The sequence below is a fragment of the Pongo abelii genome, chromosome X (genome assembly GCF_028885655.2).
Source record: "Pongo abelii isolate AG06213 chromosome X, NHGRI_mPonAbe1-v2.0_pri, whole genome shotgun sequence".
Classification (NCBI taxonomy): domain Eukaryota; kingdom Metazoa; phylum Chordata; class Mammalia; order Primates; family Hominidae; genus Pongo; species Pongo abelii.
Window position 1 is genome coordinate 113,520,883 of NC_072008.2, and position 22,652 is coordinate 113,543,534.

Genomic DNA, 22,652 nt, shown 5'->3' on the forward strand with positions numbered 1-22,652 from the left:
GAATACTTCTGCTCCCTCAGCCTTCCTCAAAGTGACAGTCAGTTTAATTTTATAAGATGGCGGGGCTTGTGGTAAGGACTCTGAAGAGAAAATGTCAAAAGAATAGACCAAATGATGGAAACAGGAGATTATCAAGCCTCAGCGTTCTCTCCGACTTTCCCTAGCCCTTTTGCCAGCTCCACAGCCTGCCTGTCTTCCTACTCCCTGGAACGTAAGGCCGCCCTGGGGACAGCCTCCCCGGGTCGGCTCTGGAGCTCCTGCTCGTCCTCCTCTGTAGCCACTTCTCTGGGGCATCTGTCCGCACATATGTCTTCAGCTCCCATGACACACAGACATGCCTGCATCTCGAGCTCTAGCCCTCGACTTCACCTTCACATTTGTCTTTCTATAGGATATTTCCATATGTAAATATGCCTCGCTCAGCCAGAAATCAAAATTGGAATTCATCTTCCCTATGCAAAGCTACAGACTTTTCCTACCCCCCTGTTTCTTTCAGTGCTTCCATAGTCCACCAATCCTCCTGACTCAAAACTTCCATGTCACCAGAGGCTGGGGGAGGAGGAAATGGGGTTGGGGGGCGGCTAGTGTTTAATGGGTATACAGTGCCAGTTTGGGATGATGACAAAGTTCTTGAGAAGGATGGTGGTGATGGTTACACAACAATGTGACCATTATTAATGGCATTGGACTGTACATTTGTAACAGGTGAAAATGGTAAATTCTATGTTATGTCTATTTCACCACAATTAAAAAAACAAAAACAAAAACCCAAACCCAAAACTCATGTCATCCTTGACTTGTGGCTACCTTGCTGTCTTCTCCCCAGCTTACTTTGCCACCAAGTCATTCTGATTTTTCACCTAGTGGAGATTCCTCAAACTTTCCCATACTCCAGCACCACTAGGGATTTGTTAGAGTTATCAATTCCCCAGTCCTACTCGGCTCTTTGGTGTAGGGGTGGAGCATGGGATCTACATTTTAAACTTCCCAACAAACCTGATGTGGGTGGACTGCAGACTGCACTTGGAGAAATAAATACTGCCTCTCAGTGTCTTTCGGCTTCTACTTCCCTTCCTCTTCCTTCTACTACCCCTATCCTTGCCCCAGCTGGCCCTCATCACCTCACACCTGGATTACAGCAACAGCTGGCCCATCACTAGCGTTTCCCTATTCTAGCCTCTCCAGCTGCCAGGACCCATCTTCTACAAATATCTTTTGCATCACATCACTTCCCTGCTCAGAAGCCTACCATGGCTCCCTGAGACCTCTTAGATTCTATCTAAAGTCACTTGGCTGGGAGCCAGCCAAGTGAGCCTCCCACCCTCCCACTTACCTTCTTCTCTGTTCACTGCCACCCCTCCCGTGCTCATTAGTCATTTATTTTCCTTATGTTAGTCCCTCTGCTAGTTTGGGGTGGACTTTCTTCTACCTCCCCCTTCCCACCATGAGCCCTGGAACACTTCTGGTTACGTTGGAGGAACTATGAAAACTGTTCAGATTCTCTATCCTTCTTCTCAGTGCATTAATCTTGCCTCCCCCCAATGTGGGCTTTGCCATTCACCAGCTGTATGACTTTGGGCAAGTTGCTTAACCTCTCTGTGCCGTAGTGTTTTCATGTTCTCATGTGTAGAATGGTGATCTCAATAGGGCATACCTCATATGTCTGTGGACAGGATTAAGAGTCAACAGATGTAAAAAGTCTTATGACGGTTTCTAGCATAAAGTAAGTGCCATGTAAGTGTTAGCTATTATTAGTAATTAGTATGATCACCTCCTCTTTCAGCCAGCTCATCTCTGGAAACCATGTCTGCTTGGAATACCTAACTGATCGAGTTCTCTGTTAAACCTTGCCTGATCTTGTGGAGGCGGTTAAGTATTAAGTGTTTGGGTTTCAACAAGCTCCTGTACATGAGATAACCTGAGGAACTGGGCTGTCTACAAAGCTGTAATTATGTCCATTAATTTCTAACCAACTAGGAGGAGAGGTGCTGAGAGTTGAAAGCAAGATTTTCCAGAATAAATAAGATTGATGATGTGGATGATGTGAGGGCAACTTTGCAATACTTTTTTTTTTCTTTTCGAGACAGAGTTTCGCTCTTGTTGCCCAGGCTGGAGTGCAATGGCGTCATCTTGACTCACTGCAACCTCCGCCTCCTGGGTTCAAGCAATTCTCCTGCCTCAGCCTCCCGAGTAGCTGGGATTGCAGGCATGCACTACCGCGCTCAGCTAATTTTGTATTTTTAGTAGAGATGGGGTTTCACCATGTTGGCCAGGCTGGTCTTGAACTCGTGACCTCAGATTATCTGCCCGCCTTGGCCTCCCAAAGTGCTGGGATTGCAGGAGTGAGCCACCACACCCAGCCAACTTCACAATACCTTAGGGGACAGTGGATCATGCACCTTTTTTCCTATGGTCTTTCTGGAGTCCTTCTGCTGATACTCCAGGTCCCAGAGGCCCTGCCCCTGGCTTCCTTGTCTGAGCCCTTCTGGAACACCCTCCTCTGTGGCCATCCCCAGCTTGAGAGCCTCACACTTTGTGTCCCAAGCAGTCCTTTTCTGGAAATAACCCATCACCCACATTTCTGTTCTAGTCTACTTTTTCTTTAAATTGACAGACACAACTAAAATTGTATGCATTTGTGATGTTTTGAAATATATACACATTGTGGAATGGCTCAATCTAGCTAATTAATATATGCATTGTTATTTTAGCTTTCAAATCCATGTCTTTGATTTTGTAGTGAATATAATTAATTCCTTTAAGGCCCACTGAATTCACAGTCAGTGTTTGTAATTATGTGTCCCGCCGCTGCCCCCCTGCCCCGCCCCCCTGCGTCTCTCTCTCTCTCTCTCTATGAATACCAAAAGTTCAAGTACTATAGAGTTGGGGGAGGTTTGAGAATATTTTCGACATAAAAAAAGGGCCCATATTGTCACTAAGGTTGGGAACCACTGCCCCATGGGACATGTGGGAGCCATGGGAGTAGCACTAAGTTCTCTGGCTCTCAGTTTTCTCGTCTGTCAAATGGAGGTAAATCATAACTGCCTCTTTTTCTAAGGGCAGGAAACAGAATGTTCTGTACTCAGAAGCGGGGCCAGGGAGCAGTGCTCTTGTGATCCTTGCTGCTATGCTGGGAAGCCTCCATGAGGATGAGATGAGAGAATAGATGGGAGGGCACATGCAGAGGTGGCAAATGCAGGCAGGGGATGCGTACTGCTTCAAGCCTCATTATTATTTTCCTCGTTCTGGGTCCAGCTGGACCAGCTGAGCCCAGAAGCCTAAAACCCATGGAAGTCTTTCCAGGAACAATGTGTTCTTTTGCCTTTCTGCACCCTTAGTTGCTTTTCTGTGGAGAAACAACAACAGAAAGCTGCTCCTGTATGTGACTAAGAAACATCTACAAACTTCCTCTTATCTAGCCTAGTAACTGCTGTGGCCTCAGAAGTTGCAGTGTTTGTCTCTGTTTAGTCAGCGTTGCCTAGGAAACAAAGTTGTTCTCTCTTTACCACTATGTGACTGTGGGGCCAGTTTTTTCCCCTTTCTTGTAGAGAAAGGCTTGATGACCAGAGAGGTTTGGGGCGTTGTTGGGCTATTTTCTAGGTTTCCTTTTTTCATCTGCTTTTTCTCATTCAGCTGCAAGTCTGGCATGGGAAGTCTAAAGAAGATGAACCAAATAGCCACAAAGTCTCTGAGCTAATTTTGAAAGGGGGGCGGGATTTGGGAGTAAGTGGGGATTGGGAGAGCTGGTCAGGGTGAGGAATGGCTGCCAGGGGGCTTTGAATGCACTCTTTTGAAGTTTGTATCTGTACCAGCAGCTGTAGAATCTGCATGCCATGAACCAGTTGGCAGGTATACATAATGAACCTGGCATTATGAATAGCAAGGTTGGGAGCAGGTGGGGAAATTGGGATTTGAGAGGCCAGCAAGCAGGAGTTTGCAAGGTTTTGAAGGGTTTTGGTGATTAGAAAAGAACAGGTCAGCTGGGTGCAGTGGCGCATGCCTATAATCCCTGCACTCTGGAGGGCCAAGGCAGGCAGGTTGCTTGAGTCCAGGAGCTCGAGACCAGCCTGGGCAACATGGCGAAACCTCCATCTCTACTAAAAATGCAAAAAAATATATATATATTCAGGAGTGGTGGTGCACACCTGTAGCCCCAGCTACTCAGGAGGCTGAGGTGAGGATCATCTGAGCCCAGGGAGTTGAGACTGCAGTGAGCTTTGATGGCCCCACTGCATTCCAGCCTGGGCAACAAGAGTGAGACCCTGTCTCAAAGAAACCAAACCAAACCAAACCAAACAAAACAAAACCCAAAATGTCAACATGTATGACCTTTACAGAGGAAGAAGCATGTCATTTTGATTACATTTAGGCAGTGGTTGATGTAAGGGGCAGGGGGCAAGACACCTTGAGGTTTGTGGCTCAGGAAAATCAGGGAGTTCTGTTTCCCTAATTTCAAGTGGGAAAAGGATAGGTATATATGCTACCAGAAGCTGAGATGGAATGGAGTCACTTGAAGAGAGGTGATAGTTTCCCTTGGGAACATAGTGGGCTTAGAACACAGCTCAGGGTCCAGAGGAAGTTCAGGTTAGGGCGTGGTAAAGGAGACACTAAGCACTCATCAACAACCATTCAGAGAAATGCTAGGACTCTGGATGCTGGGGACATGGAGCTGGGAAAGGGTGATGGGTGATAATGAACCCCAAAGAGAGGTGGAGGAAGGACTCTGGAGCCAGGAGCCTTAGACTTGGCCCTACCCACATGGTTGGTGGGTTTGGTGAGAGAACTTTCAGCAGTGTCCCTGAGAACTTTCAGCAGGGACTGAGGACATCTTTCCTTGGCTGGAAGTAGGGGGAAGAGCAAAGGAAAGGGGGGTGGTTTTGCTACCTCATACAGTCTCCCTCCTTCTGTTACTAGAGCCTTCTTAGCTCCTTTGCCAAGTCAAGTGTCACATGTGGATTGGTATTAAGGAGGATGCATTAAGTGACCCCAGTGATGTTTTCAGAAGAGAGAAGAGGCCCACGCCTGTTGATTTGGTTCCGCTCTTCTTGCTCCCTCCTATGTATACCCTGCCTGTTTCTTTTGGGCCTTCCTGGGGGTATCTTTCCTCCCAAATCACCCCCTCAAGCTATGATTGTGTGTTATGAGTCACCTTGCCACTCACTCCGCAGCTCTCATATGAAAGTGGAGCAGGAGAGAGAGGAAGGATCTGGGCTTGAGTCCTAATTCCCATAATAGCCATGTGACTTTGGGCAAGTCACTTAAACTTACTGAGTCTCAGTTTCTTTATCCAGACAGTGAGGGCAAACAGCATGTCCTTCATATGAGTATTGTGCAGATGACACGAGATCATGGCTGCAGCATAGGCCTGGCACTGACAGGGTGCTCAAGGGATATTCAGGGGGTCAGCAAAACAGCCCCTACCGAGTGAGGGGCCTCTCCCACCCAGTCAGCTTATACTCAGTCAGACACCAAGTTTATTTTTAGAAAAACAGAGCAAAGTTTATTGAAATTTCAAGCTACATTTGAAAAATCAAAATCCAAATCCTGGAACCATACATCAGGATAAGGTGTCAAAAAGTGGAAAGTGTTCACCCTCACAAAACCCGCTACAGACAAGCTTTCTGGGCACACCTCCCAGGCTCCATTGGATCAAAGCCATTCCCTTGTTCATCCCTCATCCACAGTAGGACACCATCCTTCTGTTCACTTGAAAGTTTTCCACAATAATTACAAAACAAAACAAAACAAAACAAAAAATGTTTTCAAATGACACTGTGAAGCCCAAACTGATCTTCTGTCAACCCCATTCTATGTAGTCAGCACCAGTGAATGGTGGGTTTGGCATTCAAAACAGGACTTCACGTTTCAGTGGACAGCTGGGGAAAGGGTTGCAGCAGCAAGGCATCCGTGGCCGCATTCAGAAGCTGGCCCCCCTCCTTGCCTTTACTCTCGAGTCTTACTTAACCTAAAGGACAAACTGGGTCAACTTGGTAAATGAACACAGTCAAAGACTTAGCCATAAGAGGTAAGGGACCAGTCAATACTCCCAAGGCTGGTTAGGCCCTTCAACATGTAGGTGGATGTGTATATGTATACATCGCTACACTAAGATACAGATCTAGCCCTATGGGTATATATACGCATTTATGGCTATATAGAAAAACTATGCCAATACTAACCAAACAGAACTTTGTAAGCGGTCATCCCAAAGCTGTAATCCCACACTGGGCTGTGCACAAAGCCATGCATTATACCATATTAACCAACAGAAGGCTGACTTGGCTCAATCTCTCCCATCTGTGTCCCCTGCCTTCACGAAACAGGGGAGAAAAGAGAGGTTGCCTCTGCTTAAAACACAAGTGGCTTCTTCATAGGAACAATCGTTGTCAGGTGAAGCTGTTGAAGATGTCCATGGAGATGAGAAACAGACCCCTTAAACTTTCTGGAGCAAACTGGTGTCACACCTCAAACTACCCTTCTCCTTTGCCAGTTGCAGCTAAGTTGCCCAGGCCCTGGGAGCCCCCAGGGCGCAGTAGCATTAGAGGCTCACTGGCTTGGTGTTACTAGGCCCCATGCAACTCAGCCTCCAGAGACCTGCTCTTGTCAGGGGTCTGTCGCTGGAGTGGACCCAGGTGGCCATGTCCTTAGGACATCTCTTGGCACCAGCTATGCTAGGTGTAAAGTTCTCCTCGTGAGATGACGCTTGGGGAGCCAAAAACAAACTGGAAAGAACTAGGTAAAACAAGTTTAGTGGCTCTGCCCACCCTGAGGACAGAGCCACTTACACCGCAGAACCACCAGGGGCCTCGGGCACTTGTGGGGATTCGGGAGCTGGCTCTTCAGGGCTCAGACAGGACTGGAACTTCTCCAGCTGCTCTGGGCTCGCCAGGGTCTTCAACAGGGTGTTCTCACGCTCTAGCTGGGAGTTCTTCTCCACCAGCTCTCGGATCTGCTCCTTCAGGATCTCCACCTCCTCTCTCACAGCATACATCAGATGATTCTTCACCAGATCCTGCCAATGAGGGAATCATAACAAAGCCATTCCTTAGCCATCGTGGCCCCTCTGCAGCACCTTTGCTCTGTCATTGGTGTGCCTGTGCTGTCCTTAATGCCAGGGCCCTCCAGCCTTCCCTCAGTGAACTGGTCTGGCAAGTCCAATTCCTCATTCACCTTTCTCTGAAGCACTTAAACCCTCATTCAGGAGAGCTACATGATTTGGCTCATGCTGGAGTTGAGAGCCCAGCTTTGAACTAGATAGGTTCTCCCCTGCAAGTTTCTAATGACTTTCAAAGTTGGCTGCTGAGGGGCCTTTGGGGTGACACTTCTGCTGTTTGCCAGTGGTTTGCTATGTCCCCCTTTTTACATAAGCCCCTGCTGCTGCTGATCCAGATCTGGGGGAAGGGGAGACCTGCAATGCATCCCATACTGTTTGTCTGCTGTACAAATCTTAACCAAGAGAATAAAATTGGCTATTTTGGAGTCTCCTCCCCTCCATATGACCCAGCACATTGAATTGCAGCTGTCCTGCAGCCGGCCAGTTAGCACACAGGACATTGGCCTTGGGGAAAGGTACAGAACTGCGGCATCCTCTCTGAATTTGATGACTGCACTGGGGGCAGGGAAGGTGTCCTTAAGCTCCAGGGCACAATTAAGTGGCTCCCAACCGCTGAAGCCCTAACCCTCTGCAGCCATTGTGGCTGCTCCTTGGAGTATGACCTCTACCTGGTAAGGAGAGGGACAGGGGTGGGGTGCTTCGCTTCCTGTTTCCACCCAACTCCTGACCCCAGTCCAGGATCTGCAGAGGCACTGCAGTGCTGTTGCATCCAATGAGCTCTGCCCCTTGCCAGCTGCACGATGCACACAAATGCAAGAGTCTGAGCTCCCTGCCCAACAACAGGCCCAGGAGAGAGTCAGAGCCTGCGGCAAAGACCTGATATGGAGGAGGGAGAAAGAAAGGAGGGAGCCCAGGAAGGGAAGACTGGAAATGCCCTAAAAGGTGCCACTCTAATCAGACTCCACCTCCAGTGGAGATAGGAGGCAGGCAGTCGGCTTCCTCAGGGTTTTGGCTAAGGGCTTTTTCACCCATTCGCTCAATCCTGCCCAGAGTTACATAAGCAGCAGCTAAGTCAGGGGATGAGAATGACGCAGTGATGCCACTCACCATGGCCTGTTCGATCTTGTTGTCTATGGCCACCACGCTGGCTCCGGAGGCACTGCCAAGACAAAAAGCAAGGCGACCCATTACCCACTCGGTTCTACTTTTGAGTACATGGCAGTTGTGGCCAAAGTCCTCCATCTGCCTGGGCTCTTCCTCTCTCTTTCTCGCCTCCCTGGCCCAGAGTTCCGGACAGTTTGTCCCCAGATGCAGGAAGCTGCATCTCCTCATCCAGGCCGGCTCAGCGCTGCCGCCGCCGCCCCGAGTTCCAACCGATCGGAGCTGCTTGCGAGTCCTGGGGCGCGCAGGCCACCGTGGCCTGCTCGGGCAATATGCAAACAATGGGGTTGTGCGACCCGGGGAGTCCCCCACCGCCGGCCTACAAGGTCCCAGGCAAACCTACCCGGCTCTGAAGCTAGCTAGGAATTCCTTCTCGGCTGGTAAGCTTCCGGCCTTCTCCCAAGCGGCGCACGGCGCTCGGCCAGCCCCCTGCCCAGCCCTGTCTGGCCCCTGCCCGCCGCCCCTCTGCCTCCGGCTGCCTCTGCGGCTGCAGCAGCTGGTTTTCACGGCGCAGCGGCCGCAGGGACGCTTCGACGACGGATCCCAGAGCGGCGGTGACCCCCCCCTTCCTGCGTCCCGTCCCCCCCGCCCCTTCCCAGGATGCTGCACCGCAGGGAACGGGGACCGGCGGCACACAGCTCGCTCAGAGATCGGGCTCCTAGCCCAGCTCCGGCCGGCGCCCCGGCTCGGTAGGCGCCGGAGCTGGGGCCAGCGGTTACCTGTTGTCCAGCTTAACGGAAACCACATCCCCTCCAAGCAGAGAAGAGAAGAAGGAGATGGAGAAATTGTGCAGCTGGTAGACCGCCACCTCCATGGGGGTCTGATACATTTCGGTGTTCATGGCTCGGGCTGCTAGGAAGCTCTGGCCGGGTTTCGTGCGGGGCTGGGCGGCTGGGCGGCTGCTGGCAGGCTGCGCTGGGCTGGGCTCTGCGCTGGAGTCCGGCCCTGAGGCTAGGAGCGGGGCGAAGGCTGCAGAACGAACCCAAAGCCAAGCGGGCGCTCCAGCTGGAGTTGAAGGGAAGTGACTCGAGGGGTGTCACCTCGTATGTCACAAACTCCACGGCCGCCAGTCCAACCCAGACTCGGAGATATTTTGGCTCCTGCTTCTTTATATAGGAGGAGCCGGCTGCGTCACATGGCGTCAGGGGCCATGCAAATGAGTCCTGTACCGGGCTTTGTGGCCCAGTTAAACCACATCCCCTCCCTGAACCTTAGGCTGGGACTGTAAACAGTTCAGCGCTTTCTTGTACCAACTGGCATCTCCAAAGAAGGCTCTGGAGATCGATAAAAACCAAACTGGAGCTGATTTCTAGAGAAATAAGAAATACAAATGCCCTAACAAGAGGCAGAGGGCATTCAGTAGAGAACAGCGCTGGTTTGAAAAGCTCTTCTTCAGGTGGCAGCCACCATGCCCCCATGGCTTTGCATGCTCTCCTATGTCATACTCCCTGAACACCCGCCCTCACCATCACGGCCTCACCTTCTTCCCAGTCACTGCCCTCTCAGTCTCTCCCCTGCACACATATTTTGTCACCTGCACATTCACTCTCTAATCAACCCAGCTTTCCCCTCACCAGCCAGCTGCCTGCCGACCTGCCCTGAACCCCAGCACTCATCCACTTGCCCCTTCCTCTGAATGTTCAGGTGTGGGAGTACTTGTCTGTGGACTGGCACATGCACAGATCTGTGACATGCATGTAATGCATGCACAGGTCCATGCAAATCTACAGATGCATATGTATGGTGGAGAGGGTGTCTGGGAGCTGAGGTGAGTGGATGAACATGTATGGGAGAGCAGCTAGGTGGGTGGCAGAGGAGGTGAGGAGGAGACAGCATATTGGAGTGAGCACTGGAGTGACCACAAGATGCCAGCCCTTTTCTCTTTAGTCTCCACATTCTACTCTTTGAAGAAAATACATTCAACATTATCCAGGATCCCGTGTCTCTATTTTTTAGAAACACAACTTTGTTACTTTTCTTTAAAACAGCGAATGACAATAACACTCCAAACCAAAGGTATACATTTATATAAACGATCCCAGGAAAACACCTGCCCTGTGATGGGCCCAGCCATGCACAGCATTAGAGGGTACTTCAGGAAAAACAGACTCCAAACCATAAACAAGATGAGGTCATTGTTCCATAATAAAAGTTACACGTTTCCATTAAAATATATTTTCTTTATATTCAGCCTCAAGCTGAGGGGAAAAAAAAAAGGCACCAGAGACTTGAGGTCCTTTTCTTCTGCTCCTTCCTAAGTGAGGCCACCTGGTGGACAAAAGCAGAATTGCCACCAGAAGGAGCAAGAGCGGCAGGGACAGGTGATGCAACCGCGAATATTATTTACACCAACTCAGGACCAAAGGAGAACACTGGGTTCCACCACATATACAATAGTTTGGATGAAGTTAAGGCCAGTACCCATGAATCAGTGCTCCACAGGCTGTGGTCCAAAGAAAGATCCTAATGCAATCATGCTATTGGAAAAGTACTGGGGCCTCTTATCAGCAAAGAAGGTAATTATTATTTGCTTCAGGACATTTACCTTAACCAGGTGCCTGGCACTAACACCCTGGCCAAGGCCCCAGCCAAACGCAGTCTGAAGGCCTTGATTTCCTCCCGGCTTCCAGGGCAGTTATGCCACTGAACAGCCAACATTTTTGGCTATGGTGTGGTGCTCTATTGGTGGATTCCAGTGGTGATAATATGTGTACAAGAGCCATTATATTGCAAAGTGCTGACCAAAAGAACTAAGTAAACCTGCTACACTAGCCCGGGATGGTGTTTTTCTTCATCTCACTTTAGGTGGGAGACAATAGTGATCTCAGGACATTCTGTTAACTTTAAGACACAACCTCTCTGAACACGGTGTTTGCACTAAGACGTGTAGTAGACAGAACAAAGTGCAGACTATAGTTATGGGTCATCAAGAACATTCACTAAAAAAAAAAAAAAACCTCTTAAATCAGGAGCTTAACTGGTATCGGAATTCCCTGATATATTAATATTAATTTGCCCTCCGCACCACATAGTTTTCTTGGTCCAGAAAGTCTCCGAGCTGACCTTTCATTGGCTTGTTAATTTTTCCTCAACTATTGCTTTCCCCTCCCCCCGAGATTCCAAGGAAGATGATGAGAAGAAAAGGGGAGAGAGAAATAAGCTGGGCTGGCAGGGGAAAAACACCACCAGGAAAACAGGGCACAGGACAGAAGTAAAAACAGCTCCTTCAACAGGGACTCCCTTATGTGGAGACAGAGGCAGAGAAATCCAGGTGGCATGGGAAGGGAAGGCAAAAGGGTTAAGGTTCCCAGCAAAACTGCATTTGAATTGATCATTAATTTGTCTACGGCCATACCACTCTGAACACACCTGATCTCGTCTGAGTTGTTCATTAGTTATACTTCAATTATAAAAGCAAACTGAGTCTGAGACTCACTGACAATAATAGTTACTATTAATAGAGCATCAGCTATGGGAGACACTGTGCTGGCTGCACCACCAACCCCAAGGTCTATCATCATTTTACAGATGAAGAAACCAAGGGTCTGAGAGGCTACCTTGCCCAAGGCGGCAAAGGTAATAAATTACAGAGCTAGAACTGCAGCCCAGGGTCTTCCTGACCCAGAGATCAAATTTGTTCCCACTGCCCTGATCAGTGGGGCAGGGAATAGGTTTGTTGAATGGTTAGAGGCTTGAATGAGTGAGTTGAGGAAGTTGGTAGGGGGTTTGGAGGTGCCAGAGTGGTAAGGAGGAAGAAAGGGTGAGAAGCAGCAGCCCTACTATTAGAGAGGTCCAGAGACTGCCTTTGAGTTCTGCGAGCCTTGGCTTTTCTGACACGTGAGGCAAAGGAGAGCTGCAATGGGTGACTGGAACAATATCCAACTGTCCAAATGAGCTTTATGAGACGGCCATGCTCACCCACATCATTCCAAAGGGCAGCCAAGCAATCCTCAAAGAAAGCTATCTGTTTGGGAAATAGGAGACATTAATCTAACAGGGTGGCTTCCAGAATGGAACATGTAGGAGAGTGTACAATATTCAAAATCAAGTATGGAGTCTTGGCAGCACAATCACAATCCAGTCAAACTTTGAGTTCCTGGAGCCCCACTCACCGGCACTCTTAATTAACTCCTTTTTCCCCCTATTCCAGCTGTGCTCAGCTTTTAGGAAAATGAAGTCAATAAGAAAACAAGTTCGTATCAAAGATTTAGTTAAAAAAAAAAAAAAAGACTTGGAAAGGAGGTCCCAGGTTCAGCCCAGACTCAGACAAGCTCTCATCCTCTCTACATCTCTGGTTCTGCTGAGTGAGATGTGATCACCCTGAGACCTTATGATCCTCCATTAGGAAAGAATGAATGGATCCCAGGGTCCACTGGCTCCCTAAGGGAAGAATATGGACTTAAATGTCTCTGTAGAAAGATTTTCTGGCCAGGCGCAGCGGCTTATGCCTGTAATCTCAGCACTTTGGGAGGCTGAGGTGGGCAGATCACCTGAGGTCAGGAGTTCGAGACCAGCCTGGCCAACATGGTGAAACCCTGTTTCTATTAAAAATACAAAAAATTAGCTGGGCATGGTGGCGCATGCCTGTAATCCCAGCTACTCGGGAGGCTGAGGCAGAAGAATCGCTTGAACCCGCGAGGCAGAGGTTGCAGTGAGCCGAGATTGTGGCATTGCACTCCACCTTGGGCAACAAGAACAAAACTCTGTCTAAAGAAAAAAAAGAAAAGAAAAGAAAAGAAAAAAGATTTTCCAACAACAAGGGCAGGGGAGATAAGGGTGGGTAGGAAGGGTGGGGGTGGGGGAAGGAGGAGGAACCCAAAGAGTTTTCTGCTTAACCCTCAGTACACCAGAAAATTTCTCCACCCAGAATAGCTATGCCAAACCTTTCAGTGAGTGGAAGTTTGTGCTGTACCTATGCATGATCTGATCCAATACTGAGACTCTCAGGGTCCTTGTGTCCCGTGGAAGTGGGCCCCAAACACGAAACAGTGGCCTAGGCATTCAATGGCCCAGCTACCCCAACATTCATAAATGTTGCCAAATTCTCTTTCTGACATCCCACAACTCACAATGTAGGCTGGACCTAGAGCCAACAGGGCAACAGCGCCTTACTGAGGAGCCAAGCCCTTTGCTGGCTCTCAGTTGTAGTCTTAAAGGGACATAGTAACAAAACAGACATGGCTGACCCTACCTTTCTCAGGGGCGACCTTCTAGATGGAGGGTGGCATAATGAGGACAGGGCCAATTCCCTTCATTTCAGGAGGCTTTGGAAACCAGCATATTCCCTTTGAGCTGAAAGAAGTGCCACAGCATTTCCCATTCATCTTTTCCCCTTCAAAAGCCAGACTGGACTCTCTAGGACAGGAGCCCTTCCTACGTCAGGTTCCCATGGGACAGTAGAACAGAGACTGGGCAAAGTCTGGGCGGCATAACCCTGGGCAGGATCTCAGAGCGTTGGACAGCACATTCAGGGTGGGTGCGGTAGGTTGGGGGTGGTGATGAGGGGGAACATCTCACTTCCCTTTTTGTCACACTTGAAGCACTGTGTACCACACAGCCAGAAGGAAACTATTTATAGGCAAGTCTTCCTTATTTTCTACAGGGAATGTTCCACCCAAAGATTCGGCAATGTTGCCAGCAAAACACAGGGTCCTGTGTCAGGAGAAGCGGAAAAAGACATGATGCGAGAGGTGCGGGAGAAGCCACAAAGCAAACACTGGGTTAGGAGCTGGAAAAGGAAATACAAAAAGGATATTGAGCGCTAGAGCGTTAACACAGTGTTAATGGGATGGTTGAAAAACATCCCTCCCCACTTACTCCTCCACTGAGGGCCCCTTCCATCTGAAGTACTGTCTAGTTCTAATTACTTACTTGTCCCTTTTTCTGAAGAGGCTGGAGGAATAAGGAGGCTGAAATGCCATGGTTTAATTTGTCCTTGCTTCTCGCTTATCTTCTCTCTTCCCTTCTGGTTCCACTCCAGTGTGGGAGTCTATAGACAGGAAGGCCACTGCCACTTACATAGTTACTTTGGTTTCATGGAAAATCCCCAAAGTCCAGAAGGAGGGAAGCAAGAAGGAAAGACAGAGAAAGAGAAAGTGCCTTGTTCTCTGTGGATCATGTGAACTGCCCTGCATGGCCAGGGCCCAGAGCTCCGAATTTCAGGGGCAGGAAAATGGGGAGAAGAATGCAGATGCAGATGCAGAAGGCGATGATGAGTGGGAGGGAGCCCAAGGAGAATCTTGGTGGAGAGATGGACACTGTCTTGGAAAAGCAGCTCTAGCGATTGATTTGGGGCAAACTCTGGCACCGAATGATGGCAGGAGCAATGAATTGCGCCTTTCAGCTTCCTCCCGTCCAAAGTCCCATGTGAGCATCACAAACAATCTGTGAGTGACATTAGGGATGATGGGCGCAACCAAACCTTGTTTTAACAAGGCATTCTACCCCTCCTGCCCTCACTCAGAGAAGTAAAAAAACTGCTCTTGTCAAATCACCTTCATCACCTTAACTTTGGTGGCTCACCATGCTGGTGGGTGGTTTGTTCTGCCATGTCAGCAGGACTGGAAGTATTGGCGACTTATCCAGGAATGCAGCTTAGCTCAGTGGATCTTAAATTTCATGAACCTTGTGTCAATATTTATGCTTGTCTCCCTTCCCCTTATGCCTTGCAGCTGGGAAAATTTACCTCCATAATTTTTCCAAGCCCCCCTCTTATTTTCCACCCTCCCCATTGTCCATCTACAAGTAGGAAATAGATATCCCTGAAAAAGGCGGTTGGTAAAACTAACCTTCGTAAATGGAGTGACTGTCCTCCTTTCCCCTGCCCATGCTTTTAATTTAATTTAAATCAGTTCAATTCAAAGTTGAATGCTTATTCAAAGCACAAGGCACATTTCAAGGAAATTAAAAAAAGTAAATTGGCAGTACAAATCCAAAATTGTGCTTCCTTCCAGAATATTCTAGGTCTGTGGCCAATTCAGAAGTCTCCCTACTGGTTAGACCTTAGTGAAATGTTTGCTTCAGAAAAAAGCCTTGGGCTTGGGGGTGCTTGGGTTGGGGGGTGGCCTGGGGTTGGGAAGGACCGTGTCACTACCATCTGGGGCATCATTTCATGGGGCAGAATGAGGCGTGCTTTTCTTCTCCCCACCCTGCCCCTCAACTGGTGCCCACCTAGATACGATAATGCAGCAGCACGAAACCTGGGGTTTCTGTGGGATCTACCACTCCTTTAACATTGTGGCTGACAGTGCCAGGAAAGGTCTCTCACCCTGATTCCCTTCCTTAACTACAGGGCTTTGTAAAGCAAGGGAACAAGGCACAGGTATTTGCTTTCTGAGTTGCCAGTCCCTTTCTTCCAAGAAGGGGATCTTTATTTAGCGTGGGCTCACCTCTCCCTGCCAACTTCTTGATCTTCGTCCTTTAGCCAGCTCCTCTCAGCCTTACACTTATCCCACCTCTTTCAGAGGCGGGTGCCAAGGTTCCTTGCCCTCTCCTACAGACCGGCAAGCATCTTCAGGTAGGCAAACAGGCTCTCTTGTCACAGCCCACCCTCTGGAAATCCCAGTGTCCTGCAGCCTTCCCATGGGCTGAGCAAGAAAGCAGCAAGACTATGGCCACTCTCCACATTTATGTGTCTGCACCAGCCCTCCACCAGCCTATCCAGGCCAGCGGGACACTGGCAAGGCCTCGCTCCATCCACTCTGCTCCATGGAACAGTTCCAAGAGCCGAAATTCCAAGCCATTTTCTCTGGCAGTTGCCAGGGTTACTTTGAGTAGCATGTGAAGGACTTGGGGGCTATTGGCAATGCTTGGAAGACAGCAACCAGGAGGATCTTGTTGGGGATGGGGGTGCAGCAGACGAGGGGCTTGTGAAGAGGGCAGGAGCACCTGCCTCCATTGTGGGCCTCGCTATAGAATGGGTGATCTTTGAAGTGGCACAGGTTCTCTTGGGAACAAAAGGATGGTTAATAATGCTGGGCTCTTTAGTTCCTTGGCTGTGATGGGTAAGCACTGTGAGCCTCCTAGGGCCCTCGCTTACCTCACAGCAGAGCTATTCACCATGAGCTCATTTGAGGTAGCTCCTTGATTCTCAGTTGTGGGACTCTATCACATGTGAAGAGGGGCTCTGCAGATTGCAAAGGGCCTCTGGCTCTCCAGTCATCACCACCCGCTGCCTCCCACCTTCCAGGATGGATAGAAGACAGCTTAGCTGGGGTGGGGGCAGTGGTAGGAGGAGGCAGGGGGCACACTATTGCCAGAACAGAAAGAAAAGGAGAAACAGGGCCAGCTTCTCCCTGGGGAGGGCCCCCAACCGTGGGAACAGCACCAGGGATCTCAAAGGAGTGTTGGAAGGGCTTAAGGAAGGTCTCCTGGCCTGGTTTGAGGATCACTGACAAGGAATACACACAACTTCTCAGGAAGAAAGAGTAGCATGGAAGCACATGCATTTGTGCAAACACCCTCTCCAGCCTTTCACACAGTCTAATAATTCACAGATAGCCAGGCAGAGAGGGGCATCCGCCCCGCTTCCCTGATGTTGTCACCTTCCCCATGACCCCAAAGGGGCAGTAAGGCCACAAGACATAGCAAGATAGCAAGGCAGGACACTCTAGCCCATGCCAGAATGTCAAAAGTCATGGCCTCTGCGCTCTCTGACATCCAGAGCTAGCTGTGTGCTGTGCAAGGGTGACAGGTGACAGGGTCTTAGGGGAAGCCTGAGGTGGTATTCAGGTGGACACGGGGGAACCAATTTGAAGCCTCATACTGCATACTGGGAACAGGAAGTCCTGGCATTGCCAGAAGCACAGTTTTCAAAGATATCAATCATGCATTATAATGGGCTCTTTTAAATGAAGGAGAAATAAAAACAAGTACCATTTGTGCACAATCAATCATATGGACGCCTAAGAAATGATTCCCACAGGCTCCTCTTGAGGACAGTTCTAACTAGAGCCAGTCATGGCATAGAGGCCCTCTGTGACCTGAGAAGTGTGATCTGAAGGGTGGTGAGAAAAAAAAAATCCCTCTCAGTCAGAGCTGTTTTCCAGATCGCTACCGTGGTCCTTACAAATGCCACCATGAGAATCACGCCTTTGGGTCCCAATGATCTCCCCTGGAGTTCTTCATTTATACTTTGAGGAATGAGAACAGCTTCTTTTCCAATGCAAAAAGCCCTGGGAAGGTGCCACATTTGACACTATCAGTTCAAATACTTCACTATGAACTAAATTATATTACTACTTTCAACAGAGTAGTCAGTGGCCAATCAGCGTCAGCAGACAATTGGACACACAGCAGGTAAACCTTGATGGTGGGCTGCAGTGGGCCTAAGGGAGATCGTGGAAAATGCAGGCATCCTGGGCTGCAGCCCTAGCATGTCTAGTGGAATAGGCGTGGGGCGGGAGAAGGGTATTTCTCAGGTGTTTTGGACGCAGCTCTTTTGACATCAGTCCACGGAATTGCTTTTAGGAACTGCTGGCCTAAAGGTAAGAGCCAAGAAACGGTCTATCTGAAGAGCCCCTATGGTGCCAGGGGCACTGAGACCCATTTCGTGTGACACATTCGGATGAGGCTTGGTAAATTCTAGGCCTGCTGTCTGTTCTGCCCTTTCTTTCCCTCTCACTCCTGAAAGTTCGACCAGAATGTGAGTGAGATCTACTATTAGAGAGGTGATCCTGAACATGCTCTGATTTATATTCAAATCTTTGGCAATTTTTGCCTCTCTGTTAAGAGGAACAGATGCCTTTTAAGATACTTCACAGCGGTGAGTGGAAACTCTGAGCCTGGCAGGTCAGGGACATGTGGCGGGGGAGGGGTGGGCATCGTTATGGCAAAGAGAGAACCCAGCATAGAGAAGGGGAAGGGACTGATTTTTCTCTAACAGCACAGTTTGGTCAATGAACCAGCCCAACCTCCCTTCTACAGGAACCAGCTCTTCTCCAGCCCTGTGGCTGTCACTGCCCGGTCAAACCTGGGTCAATTCCCAGGTGAGCTGAAGGGGTGTGACTCATCCCCCCCTCAAAAACCTGCTTGCCAGGATCTCTGCAAACATGCCTGTCCCCACCCTGATCCAAGCCTGGAACTCACCCCTGCCTACCATCCTCACCCCATCCCATTGCTTGTGAGCCCCTCCCTGGCAACAAGGCCATCTCCCCTGCTCACTGACTCCCCTCTCCAAGGGGGAGCAGGAGGGGAATTTACTGTTGTCTGTGGTATGCATCCGGCCTGTCTTTTGGCCTTATTTTATTTTATTTTATTTTATTTTATTTTATTTTATTTTTATGTTTAATTTACATTGTTTGCTAGGTTTGGGGCTTAAATAAACAAAAGCTATGCTTCTCCCCAAGGCCTAGACTTCCTGGTTGCCTGCCAGCAACAGAGTGACTCTTTTAACCTCTTCTCTTGCTCCTTGAGACATTCAATGTTGGGGGTGGGGTTGAAAGAAAAAGATATTTAGGGTCAAAAACCTGGAAATTCTTAGTGCCAGCCTAAAATACCATCCCCGGCCCTTGCCGGCATTATGAATGTTAAGCACTGAAGCCACCTTACCAAGGACAGGCTTCTTTTAAAGCCCGCAGCAAGATTGTAAAAATAAAGCACAAAAATGGAAAATTCTAAGTATTTGCATTGATTTCTTTTCTTTCTTTTGTCTTCTTTTTTTTAATCTACTCTACAGATGTCTTTGTACCACCAAGCAAAGACAGAAGTGCCCGGGTCTCTGTGGATGGGACCTCTGTGGCACGAGCAACCTTAAAGACCTATAGACACCAGAGCATGGTGGGCCTGACCAAGAAGGCTTCTTGCCAAAGCTCATACACCTTAAAAAATAAAAGGAACACTAGCCCCTATGTCCTAGGGATAGAGCTCTAACAGCAAACTAACGAATCCTGGTCAACAGTTCTGACATCCTGTATTTGCTAAAACTAATAATACCATGGAGTTTGTTGACAGAGTTGCAGAAGAGCTAAAGTAAATATGGAAACCGAGGAACAGCCAAGTATAGACAGTTACTAGCTCAGCAGTTGAGAGGACGAGAGTTTCACAGATACTCCTTGGACATCTTGGGGCACCGGGGACTCAGCACGATTGGGAGATAACCCAGAAGGCATCTGTCATGTCACTGGGTGATTTATCTCCAACAATAGGCTGCTGCAATGATGGGTTTGGCCTACAGAGCTGGTACTGAGCTCTCAGACAGACAGTAATGAGATCAAAAATTGAGAGGGACTCCCTTGATGCATTTGTGAAGGGAGTTATGCCCCAAGAAATGTCACTTTAGCTCCCATTTTAAACGAACGTGTTCAAGTGGAAAGAAAATATGTCAGAAGGCCAGAGTTCTTTTTCTACCTTGGCCACTAGCCAGCTGGGGACTTCATGGAAGACCTCTAAATTCTCTATGCTGCTAGATCCGCATCCCTGAAATGGGAGTAATGCCACACAAGGTATGTATGTTTTATGGATACCCTAATGTCTGGAAACATAAATATATCATTTTATTTTATTTTTTACAGATTAAAGATGTCTTTGATGACTTTATAAATATTTAGCTATGGACTTTATGGACACCCTGTAGGTAGCATAGCGGAGCTCTTTGGAGAGCGAAAAAAAGGGCTACGTGAATGTGATAAACTCTATGATAAATAGAAACTCTGGTTCCCAAACACCGCTGGCAAAATGGCTCCCCAAGTGAACAGCCCTTTTCACACTGTTTCAAATTTGTCTTTCTAACCTTCTGTCCGGTTTCAATGTTTGTTCTCATGGTTTCACATATACTGCTATGGGGAGGGGGTAGTTCGAGAAGTTGTTGTTAAAATGGAGTCTATATTTAGATTATTCTCCTGAAGGTCCTAGCAATGTTTCCCTGTATGTAGAACTTCTAACTTGCACAACGTTTTGACTCGAAGAATCACTGTGATAGTACAATCAGTAATCAGTAAGACCTCTATTCTTTCTAGCACGACTGAAGGCACAGTCAGAAAGGACCACGACTGAAAATGGGCCATGCAAGGTCTCAAGTGAGCACTGATTGGCTTTCTAGACTAGAATATAAACCTTGTGAGGGCAGGGGCTTATCTTATTTACTACTGTACACCTAAGGCTTGGACTGGTGCCTGGCACACAGTACAAATGCAGTAAATACATGCTTAGTAAGAAAAAAAAAAAAGTTTGTCTATGTGTTAGGACTTTTGCTAATGGCCTCGTGGAGAACTATAGGCACATTCATGAATTAGTCTTCTGTTAACACTTTAATTTGGGGACAATCATTGTCTGAGAGAAACTGTGCAGTTACAAGCACAAAAGACCTGTGAAAATCAAACTTACTTGGGAAACCCAAACATAGTTTAATTGAGTAAGTGGCCGCTAATGACCTGGAAGCACGGCTCAACCACTTAAATAAAAGGGATAATTCACTCATGTGTGTGCTCCTGGTTCTCCACTAATGCTAGGACTTTGGTCAGTTTCCATCTTTAGCTAAAGGGGCTGGGTCAGTTGGGAACAGGTCACCCACAGTGAGCAGTAGAGGGTGATAAAGCCCAGGAGCAGGGTGGCCAAGTCTCAGCTGGCACCAATATCAAAGAGGGATTTAGGGCTAGGAGGCCTGACGCTCTGAGTGAGTGGCAGCCATATAGCTGGAATGATGGGAGTGGGGGTAGGACAAAAACCAACTGGACTAAAAATACTCACTAAGATAAAGGAAATTCTCACCATTAATGTTACCCTTGGGTTTGAAGTCTTGAGGTGCCCTGTTAAAATGGAAAATCTTTCTCAGAAGGGGAATTGTTTAGTTTTTCTCAGGGAAGGGATGTGATGACCTGCCTCAGCTTGGTCAGACTAGTGGGAGGTGCTTCTGGGAGAAGTAACCCAGGCTGGCTAAGTATAGACTGGTGGGGTGCTGCCTAGGGTGGGGCATCACAATGGGTCCTGCTTATCTGGTGGCCTTAGGATTTCAGGGGACCGGCAAATGTGGCCAAATATTGAAGACTCGCTGGCAAGAAACCAAACTGCCTCTGAGTGGGCAGCTTTAAGAGGAGTGGAGTTTAGGGCAAAGGAGATTGTTTTCTCCTTCTGTTCTTGGTAAATGAAAGCAAGCTGTTATGAAGATGTCGTGAGGAGCAGCAAGGCTGCCTTGGGCATATTGGGGATGTTAATCTTCAGCGCTTCCTGCCTGGGAGACCCCGTTTGCTTGCTCATCAAAACATCCTCCCTGGGTGCATCCTCCCCCAGCTCTACTGCCTCATTTATACGGTGGCATAGCTGAGAAATTAACCCCCAGAAGAGTCTGTGGCTGCTGGGGGTTGATGGATTCTCCTTCCCTGGGGTAATTTCTTTTTACCAAGAGCCTGCTGCAAACCCAAAGGAATGAGTCTAGTGGGAGAAATTTCAGGCAGAAGGGCAGGACGCTGGAGGAGCTTTCTTTGACCATTTTCTGCTACTTTCTGCTGGCAGTGGCCTTCTCTGCCTGTGAACCAGGCAGCCCTGGCAGCAGACACAATACTGACACTAGAGCTGGCGAGGGAAGCCCTTGCCCCTCATCACCACTCCTTCTTGCCCTTGTAAAATTCTGGAAAATCCTCAGCCCTGGAGCTCCCTCTAGTTTGACCAGGTGATAGCCAACTGCCTGACACCAGGCAGAGCTGGGCCCATAGAGGGAGGCAGGGGAGTGGGGCTGGGCATCTCCCCCCTCCACCCCCGGGGCCCTGTTGTGAGGTGTTGACAGCTGGGAGAGGACCTGAAACCAGTTAGCCTGGGGCTCCCAGCCAGCAGTGTATTTTCATCTTGTTTTGACTGGGACCGTCCTCCCCTGTGTAAACACATCCATGTCAGGGGGAAGAAAATGTAGAACAGCTTAAAATAAGTGGGCGGAATGCCTCCCACTCATGAATCACCAGTGCAGGGAATACCCCGCAGGTGGGCCTTGCTTTAAGCAAACCCGACGTTATGAAAATTTTAAGTTAACAAGAGGGCAGGGATGGACAGCTGTTAGGACTTGACCTACCTCTGGGAGATCTCAAAGCCTCATTGGGTCCAAATAATATCAGCAGCTCCCATGTACTGATTGCTTAGTGGGCACTATGCTAAAGACATTAGATACATTAACCTTTTGAATCTTGTCAACGCTGTTAGGAGTTGGGTATTATCTTATCATTAGACCCATTTTGTGGATGAGGAAACTGAGGCTCAGAGAGGTTAAATAACTTGCCTGGGGTTACACAGCAAGCAAATGGCAGAGATCAGATGAAACTCCCTGGTGTGTGATTTTAAAGCACTGGGCTGCCTCTAGCTGGAGTTGTGCTTTGTTTTGAGGAGGGTTCCAGGCCCAGCTGCACTCCAGGCAGCAACTGGAACCTGTACTAGTGTTCCTTCCCACTGAACTCCCTTCATACAGCTGCAGAGGAATTTGAAAAGAGTCCTTATCAGGGTCAGGGTGGGGAAGGCC

At 48.7% G+C, this 22,652-nt stretch overlaps 1 protein-coding gene across 7 annotated transcripts in view; it reads right to left on the reverse strand.

The window, feature by feature from the left end:
- Positions 1 to 5,473: 5,473 nt before the first annotated feature.
- The window catches only part of TSC22D3 (TSC22 domain family member 3), a 64,176-nt gene continuing 46,997 nt past the window's right edge, over positions 5,474 to 22,652 (reverse strand). For 5 of the 7 annotated variants that reach the window (XM_054543967.1, XM_054543968.1, XM_054543969.1 and 2 more), the window contains 2 exons: positions 8,162 to 8,213; positions 5,474 to 7,012 (listed from right to left, as the gene is read on the reverse strand). In XM_054543967.1, coding sequence (XP_054399942.1) covers positions 6,782 to 7,012; positions 8,162 to 8,213 — 283 coding nt within the window. In that variant the 3' untranslated portion in view covers positions 5,474 to 6,781. 7 annotated transcript variants of the gene reach the window in all.